This window comes from Dermacentor variabilis, chromosome 8, assembly GCF_050947875.1.
Source record: "Dermacentor variabilis isolate Ectoservices chromosome 8, ASM5094787v1, whole genome shotgun sequence".
In the NCBI taxonomy this organism is placed as follows: domain Eukaryota; kingdom Metazoa; phylum Arthropoda; class Arachnida; order Ixodida; family Ixodidae; genus Dermacentor; species Dermacentor variabilis.
The window spans coordinates 6,199,982-6,216,559 of record NC_134575.1 but is presented as its reverse complement, the minus strand read 5'-3'; the positions used below and the strand labels follow the sequence as shown (position 1 = coordinate 6,216,559).

General features: G+C 45.7%; 1 protein-coding gene across 11 annotated transcripts in view; it reads left to right on the top strand.

The window, feature by feature from the left end:
- The window catches only part of LOC142589543 (RNA binding protein fox-1 homolog 1-like), a 555,879-nt gene that overhangs the window by 75,654 nt on the left and 463,647 nt on the right, over positions 1–16,578 (top strand). For 3 of the 11 annotated variants that reach the window (XM_075700984.1, XM_075700977.1, XM_075700976.1), the window contains exon 1: positions 6,859–9,084. The exons of 3 other annotated variants lie outside the window; for them this stretch is intronic. In XM_075700984.1, the coding sequence (XP_075557099.1) occupies positions 8,893–9,084 (192 nt within the window). In that variant the 5' untranslated portion in view covers positions 6,859–8,892. Of the gene's footprint in view, positions 1–6,845; positions 9,085–16,578 lie in introns of those variants that run through there. 5 more of the 11 variants (XM_075700981.1, XM_075700982.1, XM_075700975.1 and 2 more) reach the window with 5 other exon arrangements.

Here is a 16,578-nt window from a genome sequence, read left to right as displayed (position 1 = left end):
CGTACGCAATGTTTGGTTGTACTTTTCCAAATTTCCCTTTTCGCGTAACTCAGCAAAGATGAGACGATTTCAGCTGATAGTATAGAGACACTCGGAATGCATGTTCGTTAGGCTTCTGGTGACACGTCACTCCAGGCGTCAAAATCCTGCACCAAGCTCTGTCGTGTGTTACCTTCGAAGTCTTGGGAATTATTTGTGGGTGCAGGTGTCCTGAGCGACACCTTCGCCGCACACGATTTATGGTTTTAGCGACGGCGGCGAAGTATACGACATAAGAACACCCGCAGACATGTTACACATACTTTAGTTTGTGAGGAAGCAGCGCGTTAACAATAAGTAGTAGTAGTTTGGACACAGCCGGAAAGGTCATTTGTCTTCTCTGCAACATGAGCATCGTTAAAGAGGGCAAAAGAGATGGTGATTAATCGTTCTGACCGTGCAGCGCAATTCGAGAGGGCACGGACACTGATGTCAGCCTCCGCCTTTTACATTTGCCAGTCACACTGTGGCCGTCAAGACGGACGGGCCTGACGGCACCAAAAGCGACGCTCCGGGGTCTAAGACGCTGCAGCACGCGCATTTTCAGAAAAACTGGAGTGGAACGAAACAAAGTCGGACTTCGCTGTGAAGTTCGACTCTGTGTGAGGAAGGAAGTTCCGAGTTTCCGCAGCAAATTCACACACACACACATATATATATATATATATATATATATATATATATATATAAGATGGGCTGTGGCCAGCGCCCCATTTATTTCGGCCGCGTTTGTGACAACGCAGTACACCCGCGCGACCATTTGCGTCAGCCACGAAATACTGAAAGACTCGCAGCGTGGCCTACGTAGAATTCCTTGAACTCTCTTGCCTCCCACACACTTCCTTCATTTTTTTAGGTTTCCAGAAAGCGCAGACAAGCGAGTGCCAGCAACTTCGCGAACGCCTGCACAACAGGAACAACAACAACGATAACGACAGACACATCCCGGCGTTGCTTTGCTGGGAGTAAGGAGTGAAAAAAGAAAGAAAATGTTTAAGTGATATTGAGAGAAAGCTGGCGAAAAAGATGGGGAGGCGAATATCCGCGGTCCCAATTCCATGCGACGCGTTTCCCCATTTCGAGAAACACACTGCGTCTTCGTAGCTGCATACCCGACCAGTTCGCATATAGAGGCTTCGACGCGCGCATATATAGTCATGAGCGCGCATATACACAACAAGCGGGCAATCCGAAGCGCGGGTCGATCACACGCCGCAGCTCCCTTGTTTTCCCTTCGCGTTCCCTATTTCTTTCTTTTTGTTCGGCGCCATCGTTCCGCGACCTCTTGCCGTTTCCTTGTTTTCTTTGTTCCTCGCTTGCATTAGAGAGATGGAGAAGAAAAGAGAAGAAAAACAGCCCAGTTGAGGCGAACTTCCTCGAGGAAGCTGGCGGACTCGACGCTTCCGCACACTTCTCGATATTTGGGGACGCGAACGTTCCCGTCCAACCCGCCCCCGGGAGATGGTTCCCTGTATTTTTGTTTCCCGGCGACGCTCCTGGCGCCTCGCTCATTCCCGTCGGCTGCTCTCTTCATTTTCATATTTATTGACGGCGGAAAAGTCGTCTTTGCACCGTTCTCCATTTGCTTGTTTTCTTTAAGCCTATAAGAATTCTGTTAAGTTCGAAATGCATACCTATGGTGCAGTTTGCTTCTTTGTAATATTCTACACAAAGCGCTAGCAATATCTGCTGCAGTATGCAACAAAGAATACATGGAACTTAAAACCAGATAGATGGATGTTTTCTTTTTCTTGGTCTGTCGTCTGCTACATTTATGACGGCGCTCGACATACGAGGCGCGCAGCGCGAGGACAGCTGAACGTCGCATTTGTTGCAGTGCGGCGCCGCAAACAGCTGCAGACGCTACACGAGAAAATCTAACTGAATGCTTTCTATTGTTCCCTTTTCGCGACGATTTCGTATGCTTAAGAACGTGTACGGAACGCAACCGGTTCGTTTTAAGAGGCACTCCCCTTTTCACATCGCTCCCTCTAACCTCCTCAGTTGGTGTTCACCTCGATGTCAGTTAGGAAAACTTGAAGATGCGGTGGATGTCGCGAAGTCACATTACGATAGGCAAGGCTGTGAAGCTGATTGCAAAGTGGTTAACTGTTTATTAAGATAGAATAGACAAGCGATTGAATGGAAACTATCTACACGGACATCAAACTACGAATCAAAAGTTAGAATTTTGGTCTTCTTTCTCTTAGGCGAATCTCCACTGAATCCCACTCCGACGGCCCTGCACGTGCCTGAAAGCATCCGCAACATGCCTCACACTGCGGTGCGCGCGGTGTGCACACAACGCGGCTCCACGATGACACTATCCGGAGTTCCAATACGTCAAGGCCGTTGCCACAAATTCTTTGCAGTGTCTCTTGTCTGACAACCTCGCAAGACGCACTTCCCCAAAGAAAACACTTCCACGCCCAGTTGGGGCATCTGACCCGTTTGCGGAATGTCTCGGCATGGTGCGGTTCAGCGGTGAGGGGTTGACTTCAAAGCCACGGCACTGCTTCTGCGAACCAACTGGCGGAAGCCCCGGGACTCACCTCAACTCGCTTACAACTCGCTTCGGATCATTTATGTCCAATGAGAATTAGCAAGCACGACTTCTCTAAAGAGATGCTAAAGGGAAATATTATTTGAGCTGCATTAGTAAACCACCCTTCTGCAAAAGACCAGCAAAGCTACCGTGAGGAGAGGCTCGGCAAGCCAGAAAAGGCACAACAAAAGACAGCGCAGCCGGCGACGTCGGCCCGGAATTGCCGCACCAGCTCTGCACGACGTCATATATTCTGACAGCGTCTACTAGAGCCTAGTCAAGTCATTATCGCTAAAGGTGCAGGTAAACGGTATCCCGAAAGGACCAAATAATGAGTATTCAAAAAATTTTACTGCTCTACAGTGGCCCAAATACAAAGAAAGTGCTTTGAAATGCGCGAAATCTTTAAAATAGAGTTTTGCCTTTTGTTCTCTTCTTAATGAATCTATTCGCACGAAAGTAACTAAAATGAACTTTTGAAATATTCCTTTGCGAGTCTAAACTGACTCAAACTGTTTATCGCTTCGATAACCTGAAGAATTCCATTCACTTTTGTACACTGTAGGTCTCGTTTTCTTTCGCCTTCCACTTTAGCGAGCATTAATTTATTTTTCTCTGAATCGGCTGCACGCACGATATCGTCACAATAGGAAGGACGCGCTGTGTTGCTATTACTACGCTCTGTCGTCATACAAACGTCAGTAACCATGTACCAGCGCTGCCGAAACGATGGGGCGCGACGTGGCGCTTCCTTGCCGCGTTGTTCCCGATTGAGGAAGATATCACGTGATGCCGTCCCCTGTACTGCAAGTCTGTCCGTGTCGCTGCCACACGCGCTCTTCTATACGCTGCCTTTTCATTCCCTGAACGCGTCACAGTGATGTTCTTGGTCCTCTTCATTTCCGTCTGACGCTGCTACTGTTTTCGCACACAGAAATAAGGAAGAAAAAAAAATGCTGTAACCAAAGAGGTGCGAAAAAAGGGGAAGGATGAAAAGACGTGTGCTGTAGATATCTCAGCTTTTTTTCACTTCTATTCGCGTCTCCTTCAATTCCCCCCAACGGGAAGGATGCACATCAAGATTCTTTAACGGCGTGCCTTTCGTCCCTTCGGATTTCGATGGCTACTCACCCGGCTGTGTATTTAGTTTTCTTCTCCCGTAAGTGTCGGCTTCTATGGTGAAGTTGGCAAAAGAATTTCTCGCTTACGTCCAACGGACGCACAGAGAGCGTAAAAAAGAAAAGAAAAAGCAAGCACGAAAGGAATCAACGTTCCATCTGCAGATGTGTAGCACTGTACATATACATGCGGGCTCCTCTTCGTGCGATGCGGCTGCGTAAAAGGAAGAAAGCTTTCCTTCTGCCGTTCCTTGGAATTCTTTCTCGGTGGCCCTATTTTGCGACGGCACTGCTGTCCGAAGCGCTCCCACGCAACATCTTATGCGATTTTTGTCGTAGTATACGCTGGACTTTGCGTGCTTCCTTTGCAGCACTTCCCGTGCGCGAACAGATATTTCACGAACCTCCGCCCACTGCATGCCTATGAATCGCCGAGGAGGCGACCGCGGACAGCGGTAGAACGATTGTTGCGCGTTGACGCAGGCTTGTCCCTTGACTTTGTGTTCAGCTGAGCGACCATATAGGGACATTTTGAGACGTCGCAATGAGCCTAGCATAAAATCCTCTGCATTAACAAAGCAGCCCAACGTCATTTCGTCGCACGTGCGGGCCTCCAAACGCATGCACGCTGACTGCGCTTTCTACTTTCCAGAGCGCGAGTACTGTTATACTTCAAGAGACCGTCACTGTGGCAACAAAGACCGATTGATTAGCACATCTTTTTAAAATTCTTTTGACATTCGACAGCCATTAGGGCTACGTTGTGGAAGCTTTCGTGGCATCTGTAAGAGGTGTCATCATGTTTTCTTATTGGCACCAGAAGTCGCCAGTAAACTCCGCTTGTCCCTGACTGGTGAGCCGTCCTAGTTGGCACTTCAAGAGTGGTTGCCGTTGGACTATATCGTATCTACATGGTACTGAGAAAGAGTGCAGCGCAAATTAGCGGGACAAGGAAGAGAGTAGAACCATCGCTGTTGCGTCCGAGATCGTGGGCCCGCTCTTCTCTTTTGTTGTGATACACTGTGGACATCTGGCTTTTGTGTGGTTCCGCATCGTGGGAGCGCTGGCGTTGATGGTGAGCCCCAGATGCAGGTGCCAGAGGCTGGGACCCAAGTACGCTGCTGCTACTTCCAAAAAAATTTTGATTTCGATAGGCGACGCGTTTTTACACGAGCTCAGCAACACAAATAGAAATTAAGCAACCAACGGAAACAAGGTAAGACGAGTGACCGCACACGCAGCCCTGCAGAGTTCAATAAAGTCAGTTCACTTGGTTCAGACCAACCAGTCAAACATCCGTGTAGCAGGAGCCAGCGTCTCGCTGTCATCAAGGGATTCCTTTAGCGGCCGCCAAATGACAGCTGCGCAAGTGTACTCCTCAAGGTACGTATCCAAGTTATTCATTCAGCGAGACCCGTAGGTTACGCACACTTAATTTTAGAAATGCTGGAATTCAAAGCACACATGGAAGCATTAACTGGTCCGCGGTCGAGATAAGCAACATACGTTTAGAGTATCGGCTTTAAAAAGGGAATTAAGGAAGATACTGACAGAGCCGGAGTCGTTACATGCATGGGTAACTGCACAATACAGAGACAGAGTTTCCGCGAAGGTCAAGGAGAAATAGGCAATATGCCAGATTGCTACAGGTGTAGTAAGGTGTGATTGGCTCAAGCGGGCTAGATCGATATTTGTCGCCTTCCCGTTTCAAAGGCGATGGAAATAATAATCTTTCTCCGAAGCAGGCAAGACATCCGTGAATTCGAGTTGTGTCACTCAAACCATGGAAGTGCAGTTCCGACTCCCAAGAATTCACGATACGCAGTAGGTCGCGATTAAGCAGAAAGACGGAAGCGTGCACCTTCAGTGTATTTTCGTTACCGGCGATTTCTTATAATTCAACTCCTCTGGAAGCCACACAAAGTTCCGAACAAACCGCAAACTAACTCGACTGCGCCCAAACGCCTTCCTTAACTGCAAGTTCTCCACGGCGCGTTGTTCTCGTCCACCGCTTTACGCTTAAGCTAACCACCATACTTAAGCTTTGCCCGCACCCACCAGTAGTCGCCTGCATCGCCTGCAGTCTGGCAAATCTACAAGATTTTCCACACTGACCCAACATGGCGCGGCCTCTGCGCATGGCCAGAATACTGAGTGAAGGCGGTGGCGGCTTAAACCGGCGGGCGCTTTCATCACACAGGCACCTCCGATATTGCGCAAGCCACGATTGAGATAGCTTGAGTTTTACGCCGTGTGTCATGTACCGCGCTCAAAATTTGACTACCCTGACTGCCGCTGAAAGACTCCTGAAATAGTCTCCGTCGTACTTGTCCATGCAGTTAGGCCTAATGAACTGTCGGCAGTGCCGGCAAAGATAAATCCGCCTGGCTCAAGCTATACCTTTCGACACACTGGATATCGAGCTAAAACAACGCTACGCCTTTCTTCAGCGAAGCAGGGGGTGAAGTGCGCCCACCGTGCGTCAGGGAAAGCTTATGCATGCCAAAAATTCTTGGGCGAGGAGAGAGCTTCCTCCCTCGAAACGCAACGGCGAGAGTGCGCATAAGTGCCAGTCTGGCCACCGCCGATCGTGACGCTCGCGCCATCTGGCGTGACCACATGCGCGCAAGGAGCGCCCTCTCGCAGGCAGCCTCACACGACGGCAGGTCATGGCGGCGCCACCGTGGCTCGTGCCGTCAGGGGCGTAAGAGAACGGCATGCGCCGCTAGATGCGCGCTTCGTTCTCGCGGTGCTTTTTCATCCGCTGTCTTTCGCCGGCTTCTTTCCTGCCTAGCCCCGAGAGCCGGAGCATCCCACGAGCATATAAACGCGTACACGCCAACACTCCTCCCCTCCTTCACCCTCTTCTTTCTCTGAACCCACCGGGGCTGACTCTCGGCGGGGTTCCCGATATAGAAACCCCGAGCAGCGGGTGGGGGTCGTCCCTTCCCCGGTGCCCGCGCAGCATCGAGCATTGCCAGCCCATGACGCGAGCTCGAACCAAACGGTTTTCTTTCGCTGAGCCACGGGGAAAGGGGGGATGAGAAAGGAGGAATCTTGCCGAGGCGCGCTTTCTTTTTTTTTGTGCCTGCCTTTCCAGCTCCTTCCTTCCATCGCGAACACTCATGGTGCCCCCCCAGCGGATTGCGTAGTGACGTTAGTATAAGCCTACTGCCACGACGGGAGCAAGCAGGCCGCGTTCACATCCCATCCTCGTGCGTGGATTAACGGACGCTACCGCTGCGCCCTCCTGGATCGTGTTGTGTGTGTGCTCGCGGGTTTTGCCTAATCTCCCCGGGTGGACGTCGCGTCGACCGCCGGACGGTAGCCTGAAACAACGAGGCTGCTGCGTCGTTCCTCTCGTGAGAGCTCGGTCATTGCCGCAATAGCTGAACCATCGTTGCAACGACGAAGAGCCCGTGCGTTTCTTGCGAGGCACTTCCTCCCTTTATTCGAGATCCCAGATATTCGTGCCTTCCATTGGCTTGCTGGCAACAATTAGGAATTCGCTCGAGTGGCTACGGACATTCCATTTCTGTGCCTTCAACATAGCCTTTGTGCGTGACCTGTTCAAAGACTGTCTTCAGTGGCATTAATCAGCAGTTCTCAAGAGTGGCTTTTCAAGCTTGTAGACCTTGTGTGTATTGCTGGTCAAGTGTGGAATATAAGACAAGTTTGTTATCAGAACTTCTGATTGTGGAAGTTCTGCTTGTGAGCCTTACGTTCAACATTTCAAGTGCATCATTTCAACGGGGCAGTGGCAATTGTGGTTGTGTATCTGAGGAGCCCACGCTGTGACTGTCAAGAGGATCACTCCCATTGTTAGATACCACACAACTTCCCAATCTATTTGTATCACTGACGACTATAAAGATCCATCACCTGGCCTGGTGACTGCAAGGCAACTTCCTCCGGTGAAATTCAGTTGAGCTGACTGAAATAGAAAGGTGTCACTGTGATGTGGCACATTGAGTGATTAGCACTGCATACTGTCACGTGATCACCATAACGTAGAGTGCTAGTGAAAGTGGCTGGGCTGTGGTGTTGGTTCAGAAAACAAGGCTGTCGAAAACCTTGACAAGTGATTTTGCCCGCAGAGAAGTGTCTCACCAAGAAAAACAGATAGCCTCGTCTACTATATCTTGTATAACAGCAATTTATTTTGGCCACAATACTCCTCTGCAAGGTAAACCTGTTGAAAGAAACACAACAATCGCATGCCATGCACATGCAGTGTGTGCCAACTCCATTTGCTTCTCTTCATGCGCAGATGGATGGCAGAAAGGAAAACGAGTTTTTCTTCCTTGTTCAAGCTCATGTGAAGAGCTTTCTGCACAGCTGAAAGTGCAAGAAATCTTTTTTTTTACATTACCTAACGTATGCTTGTGAATTGGAGGCCTGAGGTACTCGCTCGTAGGCTAAAGCAAGACAACAATTGTGCATCTGTGGACGGTGAGCTCCAACAGATTATATCTTGAGATTTACAGCAAGTATTTATGGATTGGTGTTTTTGTGATTCAAGTGCAGTTTCTGCTCGTGTGTTTCTGTGGTGCTACCCTCAGTGTGGTCCTAGCAGACCCGGCAAATGAGCTTGCCAACCGCCCAGTGAACCTGTGCTAAAGAGAGCTTCAGTTACACGCTCCCTGGATTATGAGAGCCTGAGCCCCTCAAGAAAAGCTGGTGACAAGAGTAGCTAGATTGATAGGCAATTGTTTGTGACTAAGCAGCTGCTCTGAAAAGGACGACACATAAGGTGTATGCTCATTGTGCAGCATACTTTGGAAGCAAAGTGCCACTTGTCTCCAAGATTGAGGTGTTTGTCCAAGTTGGACAGGCAGCTGTTGACGTTGTTGCATATTAACTTTTCATTTAAAAAAAATTGCAAGAGCTTTGTAATAGTTCCGGACCTAATCAGCTTTGAACAAGCAGACTTTCTGGCCACGAAAGTGGGATTGTACCTGGAAAGCAGATTGAAGAGTTTTCTCATACTCTTTCTTCTTCGGCGGGCATTAGTGTATGTATCCTTGATCATTCAGAACAACCACCTAACCTGCTGAAAACCTGGAACAAATCTGCAGTGACAGATATTGAGAACTGAAACCACATCTGAAAGTGTGAGACGCTGTGAACCTCGTGATATCATCATCACCAATTGTGGAGGGTGAAGTGGTAGCAAATACAGACTACAACATGGCATCAACTACAGCTGATGGATCACTTACGGGTGCCCACATGGCTGCAGCAGCGGCTGCAGCAGCCGCAACACCGGCTACAACTCCGACTGCACTGCAGTTAGCTTTGGATCCCACGCTGCAGATGTTCCCAAGACTAATTGACCGGCAGACCATGAATCTTTTTGGATTTCCAGCCATCATGCAACAGGTAACGGCCAGGTACTTGGATACGGTTAACGTTCACAAGCAGCATACTTCAAAACTTAACACATTCAGCTATTGCTTAAATTACATTTATATTATAAAACGCTTTTGGTGTAGTTAGGTTCCTATATGAGATGCTAGTATAAAGTTTTAAAGTTCAAAGGCAGCCAAGAGCTTATTTCTGTGCAAATTGGGAACGACTGAGGATATTATACCTTAAGTTTTAGTTTATTGTTCACATACAATGCATTCCTCAGTCTGATGTTGGTATAAGACACAGTAGGGGCTTAACACTGTTAGATATGGCCAGCATTCAATGTCAGTAACAATTGCTGTACAGTACCCCTGGAAATAGTCTGGAGATATGTAGATTTTATTAAGGGCACAGCTTTATGCCATGATGGCAGTTCTTCAAGGTAGCAGTCTGTGACAATGTCAGTGCTGGTATAGACAACTTATAACCAGCTGGACACATTCTCAGCAGCATTATGGCGGTACCCTGTATAATGTAGCGATTTGATTGCAGGTCTTCTGATACTATATTTAATAGAGGGTGTTTAAAAGCAGAGTCTGTGCATTGCCATGTAGTGACCTGAAAGTACCACAAAAGATTTTGGATACCTTCTGTGAACCGATGGGCTGTGTGCTCAGCTGTGTCATGCCAGGTTACATAGTCTCAGAAACTGTCATTCTGCTCAAAGAGGAAGCAAGTGGAGCCCTTGTTCTGACTGAAATATGCCTCATACACTTTTCTGAGAGGTGCTGTTGAATGTTGTGCTCAATGGTAGGCATGCTGCCACACTGTAGTTCTCGCACCATAATTCCCAAAAGTACTGTTTTTGCTTCAGGCAGCATAAATAGCCATAACTGGGCTTTTATTTTATAATGGTCCTGTTCAACAATATATTTCACATTATTGTGATAAGTATGTTTTGCCGAAGCCTATGAACATGAAGTGCTCCAAATTTGTGCAAGTCATTGCTGTTCCCACTATGGAGCTCAATCCCAGTGGAACTATCTTCACCAAACTGCAACAAAAACTGTAAAAGAAAATATTTTGCTTCGACGTGGATTTGCAAGAGAATCCGTTATATGATTTGTATTTTGTGCAATCTGTTGGGCACGACACCCTTCAGCACATTTTGTCACTTGATTGCACAAAGAGCGTATACCATTCATAAATCTCTAAATGTGTAATTTATTTCATGTAAGCAAATCACTGCTGTACTTAAAGTTGCTGATTGAACCTGTAGTCCAGAAAATAAGTGCGGTCAGCAACTACTGGCAACAGTCACTGGGGGGTAAAGCTAAAGTGCCAAATATCAGAAACTTGCCTTCTCACTTACTTGCTGCTGTTGCTCTTCACTGTTCCTTGTTGTTTGCGATAATGAATAGGCTTTCTTCATTACTGCTATACACTAGCAAATGTGCTTGATTTGCACATGTAAAGAAAGAAATAGCAGTATCACTTGTGCACTTTTCTTTCGTGTGCTGCTTCCAGTGGCTGTACAAGTGTGCTCTGCTTGGCTATTTTAAGACAGCCGGCAACAGCTGTGCCTGATCAGCACATGGAGAAAGGAGAAAAAGAAAAGAACGCAAGGTGCTGACGTAGGGGGAGAGGGAATGAGCTGCTCACAGAGCCATGACTTTTAGTTCATGCCTCCACACAACAGCAGCTTGGTACTGGTACATGAAAATGGCGTTGACAATTAAACGCAAAATACGTATAAGACTATTCGCACTACACTTTATGCTATGAATACTGTATAGGAAGAGCAGGGAAAAATGGAAATTAAAGACAGGGGGGGGGGAATAAATGTCTGGTTGGATACTCTGTACTGGGGGAAGGGGTATGTGTGTGCAGTCACTATGTAGATACCTGCGAACGTCTATACATGCAACAGGGGGTGGAAGAGGAGTAGCATGGACTTTTTTAAATGTCTGCCCTGACCACACACCCAATGTGTGTTGGATGCTTACATTGTTAATGACGATTTACCTTTAGATGCAGCACAGAAGCAGCAGCAAATTTAGAATTAAGAAAGACTGAACAGCAATACATTGTTATTAGATCACAGTGACTTTTTCAGAGATTACATTGTTATCAACTGCGATTCCTTTAGGAACTTGTCTAAATAAACTTGCTCGAAGCAGCTACTCCCGTAGCGCCCTTCCACCAATTTCCAAAGGTAGGCTCAGAGACCAACAAGCAGATCTTTGTTGCAAATGGCATTTTTTGTAAATCATGACGCAGCATTTGCAAAATCATACTCAAATTTGTGACCATTACGTAAAATTAGGGAGAGTTGGTAAATATGTGTATATTGTACAACACATCTGCCTGCCACAGCAACACTTTCAAGCCATAATTCCCTTTTTTAACAAAACATTTTGGCATATGAAAAATAAGTAGAAGGAGATTCTTGTGTTCAAAATGTGTGGGCAGAACCGTTGGTAATGTGTCAGTGAAGAATATATTGAAAGAAAAGGAGCAGTCATTATACGAAAAGAAATTTGGCAGCTGGAACTAACATATGAACCAATGAAACAGGAACAAACAAGATGAGTGAGATTCACAGTTTTAGAAATAACAAGGGCATTTTGAATTGAAAGACCTATAAAAACAAATGTTTTTTTTTTAACAAGTCAATGAATTAAATAAAGGGGCCATGACACCACATTGTTGCAATGTAACTCTTTATCTCACCATGTTCTCCCTCCAACAAACTGTGAAACTGAAATATAAGTGACTTTTGTGGTCTCAACTTTATTCAAACAAAGTTTTTCAATTTACCCGTGAATGTTTTGGTAACCTGGTAAATCACACATTTGCAGCTTCTGACGTCATAGGCTTGCCTGATCTTAGCATCAACTGCTGTAGTTTCATTATCCACTATATGCTACTTCTATTGCATATGGTGGATAATAGAACTACAAACTTTATTTCCTATTCATGATGCACTTGTGGCACAATAATACAATGTTTGGTTGTGACTGCAGCGTCATAACCTGACCAAACAACTACAATACTTCAATAAGTCGCAAAAGACTTTTCAGGGTGTATGCATGCACTAATTTTCTTACAACCACAGACATAAAACATTTGCATTTTTAATAAGTTTGAATGTTGATGCACATGTGCATATATAGATGGTCAGAAAATGGCAGATACTTACTAAAAGTGCCAAGGCAGAGTAGGCATGGCACATACTGTATTTAGATGAGTCTAATGCGCACTTTCATCTGGAAAGAATCACTAAATTATGACATGCATGCTAGCATCAGTGTACAAAACCAAAACTACAATAGAAGGTGTCCAAATATTGCATCCCAATCTCGAAGGCTGTGCTTTTCCGAACTGTGGATGTTACAAGCACACGCAAGTGCCGGAAGTTTATTATCACTGCAGACCTTGAAAAACGAAGATGAGCAATGCCCTGGTATACAGCCCAGATGCAAGAAATTTGATTTTTTCCAAGTGAGAACAAATCTCTATTTCACTGTCATACCACGAAAATATGGAGATGGAACGATCATGTTACTGCATTTTGCATTTTTCTAATTATGAAATATGGCATGCGCATTACTACTGAGGGCACTGCATTCTTCATTTCTCTCAGTGAAAAATCAAGTGTGTATTAGAAATAAGTTAATATGGTACTGGACATAAACTGCTTAATGCCTGTAGATTGAGTTGTGGTCTTGTAATGCAGCGGCTCTTCAGTCACACTGGCACAGTATGCAACATAAAAATTGGCTGTTCTGCCAGGGCTGTTGATAGCGACAGGTTTATAATTTCACCACTTTCAAAGATAAATGTGGTGCATTGCTCCCATGTCAGCCGTTGCATGACACATTACCTTTGGTAGGACACAGAAGAGGAGCAGGCAAATTCCAGTGATCACCATTAAAAGTAAAGCAGCAGAAGACATATTACGAGCCAGCCAGATAAGTTTATTTATTCTTTTCCTTAAACATTACCGTAAAAACACGCCTAAAATACAAGGTTCTTTTCCTTTAATTAGCATTCCAAATTTTCACTTCGTACTATATGCGGATCCGAACAACAATTTCAGTCAGAAATTTGGGCTAGAAGTTTTGGTTTCATTATTGCTGTGTGGCTATGACCTGACCTCATTATTGCTGCGTGGCTATGGCTTAGTTTCATTATTGCTGCGTGCCTACAGCATCGTTTCTTTATTGTTCAGTGTGCACATTGGCAGCACACGTGCAAACCACGCTTCGCAAAGTGCATATTTTTTATTCCGCATTGAAGGACCAAGATGTCTGGACCATGAAAACAGTACACGACTGCTTTCAAGAGAAAAGTTATTTTAGCCGCGCAGGACATCGGCAACAGTGCGGCCAGGAGGCAGTTTGACGTCAACGAGGGAAGCATTCGCAGGTGGCATCGACAGAAGGAAGCCCTTTTTGCATGCAGCAGATTGCGAAGAAGCTTTTGCAGTGGAACATTCCCGGAAATCGAACTCGCCCTGATGAAGTTCATATGCCAACAGCAAGCCGCGCATCTAGCTGTGAGCATGGAGCTTATGTAGGCAAAGGCTAAGGAGCTTGCAAGAGAAAAAAGGGCTACCAAGCTCCGCCTTCAAAGCGAGCAAGCACTGGATTTATCGCTACATGTTGCTGTGCTGGATTTTCTTTACAAAGCTGAACTTCGATTTCGCAAAAGCTGCCCGAATCGTTCGAAGAACTGCTTGTGGCTTTCTAGCGCCACATTATTTCGCTGTGCAAGTCCAAGAACTTCCAGCGAAGGCAAATCGGCAATGCTGACCAAACACCGGTTTATCTGGACATGCCATCGCTCCTCACCATGCACGAAAAGGGCTCTAAACAAGTTTATGTTGTCGTGCACGGCAGATGGGCGCAAGCTTTCGCCCTATGTTGTCTTCAAGTGCAAGACAGTGCCTAAAGGTGAGGAGCTGCCAAAAAATGTGGTCATGAGATGCCATGAGAAAGGCTGGATGAATGAGAATCTTGTGCTCAACTGGATAAAGTCCGTCTGGTGTAGGCGGCCCGGCGCACTGTTGTTGTTCCCGTCCATCCCCTTACTGGATGCATTTCTTTGCCATTTGGCCGACTCAGTGAAGAGGCTGTTGCGCGAATCCAGTACTAAACTCGTCGTTATCCCAGGTGGGATGATGTCTCAGCTGCAGCCTTTAGATGTTTGTGTGAACAAGCCGTTCAAGGACTGGTCAAGCAGTGTTACGCAGATTGGATGCGCTCGGTGAGCCTGCAGTCATGCCGACCGGGCGGCTGAAGCGGGCTTCGCCAGCCACGCTATGCAAGTGGATTGTGGACGCATGGGCCAGCATAATACCAGAGGACCTTGTGCGTCGCGTATCCAAGAAGTGCGGCATCTCGAACGTGCTTGATGGCACAGAGAGGACGAGTACCTCTGGGAAGATATGCCCGACAAGGGACTATCCAAAGAGAGGGTAGCTCAGGAAGACAGCGATTGAAGTGCGGAGTGCAATTTAAATAAATGTTTTCCTCTAGTTTTCCTAGCTTGTAGTATACGCGGATAAAGCTTTTTCGCATCCCAAAAGTGTCACCTCATACTATATGCGGGTTCGTATTATACGTGGCTTTTTATGGTAAACTGCAAGTGCCATTGAGCACTGTACTCCCTTAAACAACTATTTCCGTCTGCATTCAATTTGCACCACCAGCACACTCAACATTCTTCTCCATCTCAATGCTTTAAGGTGCACCATTATTCCCTCCTTTAGTCTATTTTAGCATGATGACCGATGGCTAGCCGTTATTCCGGCAAATACAGAGCGTTTGTTGTAGGCCTGTAACGTCTCTGTGGGTTAGATTATGCATTCCGCAGTCTCTTGTCTAGCCTGTTCATAGCCTTACACATAAGACTTCGTCCATCCCCACACAATGAAATGATTAGTGAAGTGTGTTAATGTGGCACATGGAATAAAGAAGTCACCCTAGTGGTGCTTCTTATGACTTGGAACAGTTAGGCACTATGCCATGTGGCAGTTAGGGTCTGTGAATATTCTTAATATAAATCAAGCACTCTTGTTTTTAATTTAAGTATTCGATTTGGGTAATTCATACATAAGAAAATATTTTAATATTTGTTTATGGCCAAATCTGGAGAGTTATGATGTCTACTGTAGTCGGTGAACCATGAAATAAGATGAATCCATGTAGTCCACTACATTTGCTTGAAGTGCCCATTGCATGTCAACCACAAACTATAAGTTTACCAAATTATATACAGCTCAGTTGAATAGATTTATGAATAGTCTGTATTAAAGGAAATAAAATCATTTGAGCCGCTTTTTCTTATTCACATATTTTTTTCACACCAGATGCAGAAAAATGCTAATATTTGATTCAGTATTCAACCTTGCATTATTCATATATTTGCATTTGATTCAATTTGTTAATTTCAGCATTCGAATTTGAATGCCACTATTGACAATAAATGATTCAAATATTTGTTGCATTGCTGAAGCTTGACCACAGACAAAAGAACACTCGTAGAAGCAACACGATGCCAGATGGTCAAAGGACTCTACAGCTTAGATTTGGTAATTTAAGTGCCTGCAGCAGACACTGCCCACCTCCACCCTTCAGGACCCATTGAGGCTGCAGAATCACAGAGCACTCATTAGTTGACAATGCTCCTGTGTCTGCAGTGACATCTGCTCCGAATGCTTTTAGAACTTCAATTAGCTTGAGTCAGTCTAATGAGGAGTGCCTGTTGGCAAAGGACTGTGCACGTGACCCTGGGGAGTCTAATCGAACAGAGTGCTCCAGGTGATCCTCTTCCAAAGTCTTGTCATCTGCTAATTAGAGCAGAATCTGCCATCGACAGCCAACTGTGCTCCTTCAAAGCTAAATATACAAAGGCGCACCCCCCATGGACACAGTGGGTCTGGTGGGATACCACACATAGTTGCATTAAAAAAATTAATTACATGTGACTTGCCAGAGATGCATGAAAAAGCAGCATATTATTTACTGAATTCTGTTGATTATAAAACATGCAAAGCAATGTTATGCTTAACTATCAAATACAAATAAGCTTTTACAGAAAGGTAGAAACAGTGTAAAAGCTTCTGCAGTCCACATAATGATGTAGTGGTAGAGATAAATGATAACTACTGCTTTGTTTGACACATCTGTGTGTGTTTACAAATATCAATCTGGATAATCCAGTGCTTAGCATTGTAACAGCAGTTAGTACAAATGATTGTTTTGCAAAGCAAGTGAACATAGGGTTGGGCCATACCAACCCTATGTGCTGTGCACTTGCTTTGTTACTTACACATCAGCGAGGGATTGATGCTTACTCAGGTTGAGAAGTAATCCGCCAACTGACTCGGACAAAATACTGTCTTGAGAAAATTCTCTTTGTTCACACAAAGAACCTGAAACGCTTGATGTGATCTTCTGAATTACGATTTAACCGAACATCATAGGATAAATTTTTGCCATTGACTAGCACAAGGAC